Below are 1,652 nucleotides of genomic sequence, written 5' to 3'. Positions count from 1 at the left end.
ACCTGCCGAAGGAGGACCTTAAACTAACAGCCTTATTTCAATGGCTTCTTTGGGGTCTGTTCTCTGAATGGCAGAGAGAGGGATCCTTCCATAACCGCCACCAGGTCCCATTCCTCCTCCTCCCACGGCTCTCCAGGATTCCCACCTCACTCAGAGCAAAAGCGCAAGTCCAGGGCCAGGTGCGGCGGCTCACACCTGTAATCCCTGCACTCTGAGAGGTAGAGGCCGGAGGATCACCCAATCAGGATTTCAAGATCAGCCTGGCCAATATGCTGAAACCCATCTCTACTAAACATACAAGAATTAGCCAGGCATGGTGGTACGCACCTGTAATCCCAGCCACAGGAGAGGTTGAGGCAGGAGAATCGCTTGAACCCGGGAGGCGGAGGCTGCAGTGAGCCAAGATCATGTCACTGCACTCCAGCCTGGGCAACAGAGTGAGACTCCATCTCAAAAACAAACAGCTGGGCAAGGTGGCTCACGCCTGTAATCCCAGCACTTTGGGAGGCCGAGGCAGGTGGATCACCTGCCTGACCGACATGGCCTCGTCTCTACTAAAAATACAAAATTAGCCGGGTGTGGTAGCACGTGCCTGTAATCCCAGCTACTGGGGAGGCTGAGGCAGGAGAATCACTTGAACGCGCGAGGCAGAGGATGCAGTGAGCTGGGATCGCACCATTGCATTCCAGCCTGGGCAACAAGAGTGAAACTCCGTTTCAAAAACAAACAAAAAACAAACCACCAGGTCCCGTCCCTCCTCCTCCCACAGCCTTCCAGGGCTCCCACTTCACTCAGCCAAAAACCCAAGTCTTCCCCATGGCCCACAAGTCCTTGCTGGACTGGCCTGCTTCACCAGCTACAGAGTTAGCAGGGCCCAGTGCAAAAGAAAACTGAAAGGCCCCTTGTTCAAAAATGATTAGGAATCTCAAAATGCAGCAGTAAATATTAACCCAAGCACAAGCTCTGCTGGGGGGGGGGGGGACCTGGGCAAATGAGTGAAGCCCCAGGCCCTGCCTCCCTCCGGCCTTCCTGACCTCTGCCCTGGCACCCTGATGCCAGGCACAGTCCTGCCCCAGGGCCTTTGCACCTGCTGGTCCTGCCTCTGACTACCTCTGTACCCCATCGCCCTGTTCTCTCTCCTTCTCTGGGTCGTTTTAGGGGCGGAGGAAGCTGTCTCTGATCCTCCCTGCCACCTGTTTAACTTTGCATCTTCCTACCCTGCCATCCTCCCGGCTGGTTTTTCTGCAGAACTGTCCCCACCATCTGACCTGCCGGGAATTCAGCTTGTTAATTTGTCCCTGTCTGTCTCCAGGCACCACCACCAGAGCAGGGACCCCCACCCCCGCCCCCACCACAGGGCCCTGGAGCAGCAGGCCCTGGCACACAGTAGGCGTTCTATAAATGTGTCGCAAGAATGGCTTCCCTGAGAAAGGCGGCATTACCGCTGCCTTTCTGCAGAAAAGGAAACTGAGGCTCAGCGAGAACCACCGCCCAGCCAGAGCCAAGGTCACAGAGCACGTCCGTGGCACGCGTCCAGGTCGTGCCACGGCAGGGCCGGCGGCTTCGACGCAGGCAGCCGGGTCCCTTTTCTTTGACAGATGGGGAAACCGAGGCCCGGCCTGCTGCCGGGTTGGGGGGGTGGCGGGGGCCGC

The 1,652-nt window shown here is 57.6% G+C and overlaps 1 protein-coding gene across 1 annotated transcript in view; it reads left to right on the top strand.

The window, feature by feature from the left end:
- The first annotated feature begins 1,223 nt into the window (after positions 1-1,223).
- TLE2 (transducin-like enhancer of split 2) overlaps positions 1,224-1,652 on the top strand; it is a 95,267-nt gene continuing 94,838 nt past the window's right edge. The window contains exon 1 of the mRNA XM_011964125.1: positions 1,224-1,629. Within this exon, the coding sequence (XP_011819515.1) occupies positions 1,402-1,629 (228 nt within the window). The 5' untranslated portion in view covers positions 1,224-1,401. The remainder of the gene's footprint in view (positions 1,630-1,652) is intronic.

This window comes from Colobus angolensis, unplaced genomic scaffold (genome assembly GCF_000951035.1).
Source record: "Colobus angolensis palliatus isolate OR3802 unplaced genomic scaffold, Cang.pa_1.0 Scaffold64, whole genome shotgun sequence".
In the NCBI taxonomy this organism is placed as follows: Eukaryota; Metazoa; Chordata; class Mammalia; order Primates; family Cercopithecidae; genus Colobus; species Colobus angolensis.
This window is presented reverse-complemented; position numbering and strand designations above follow the sequence as displayed.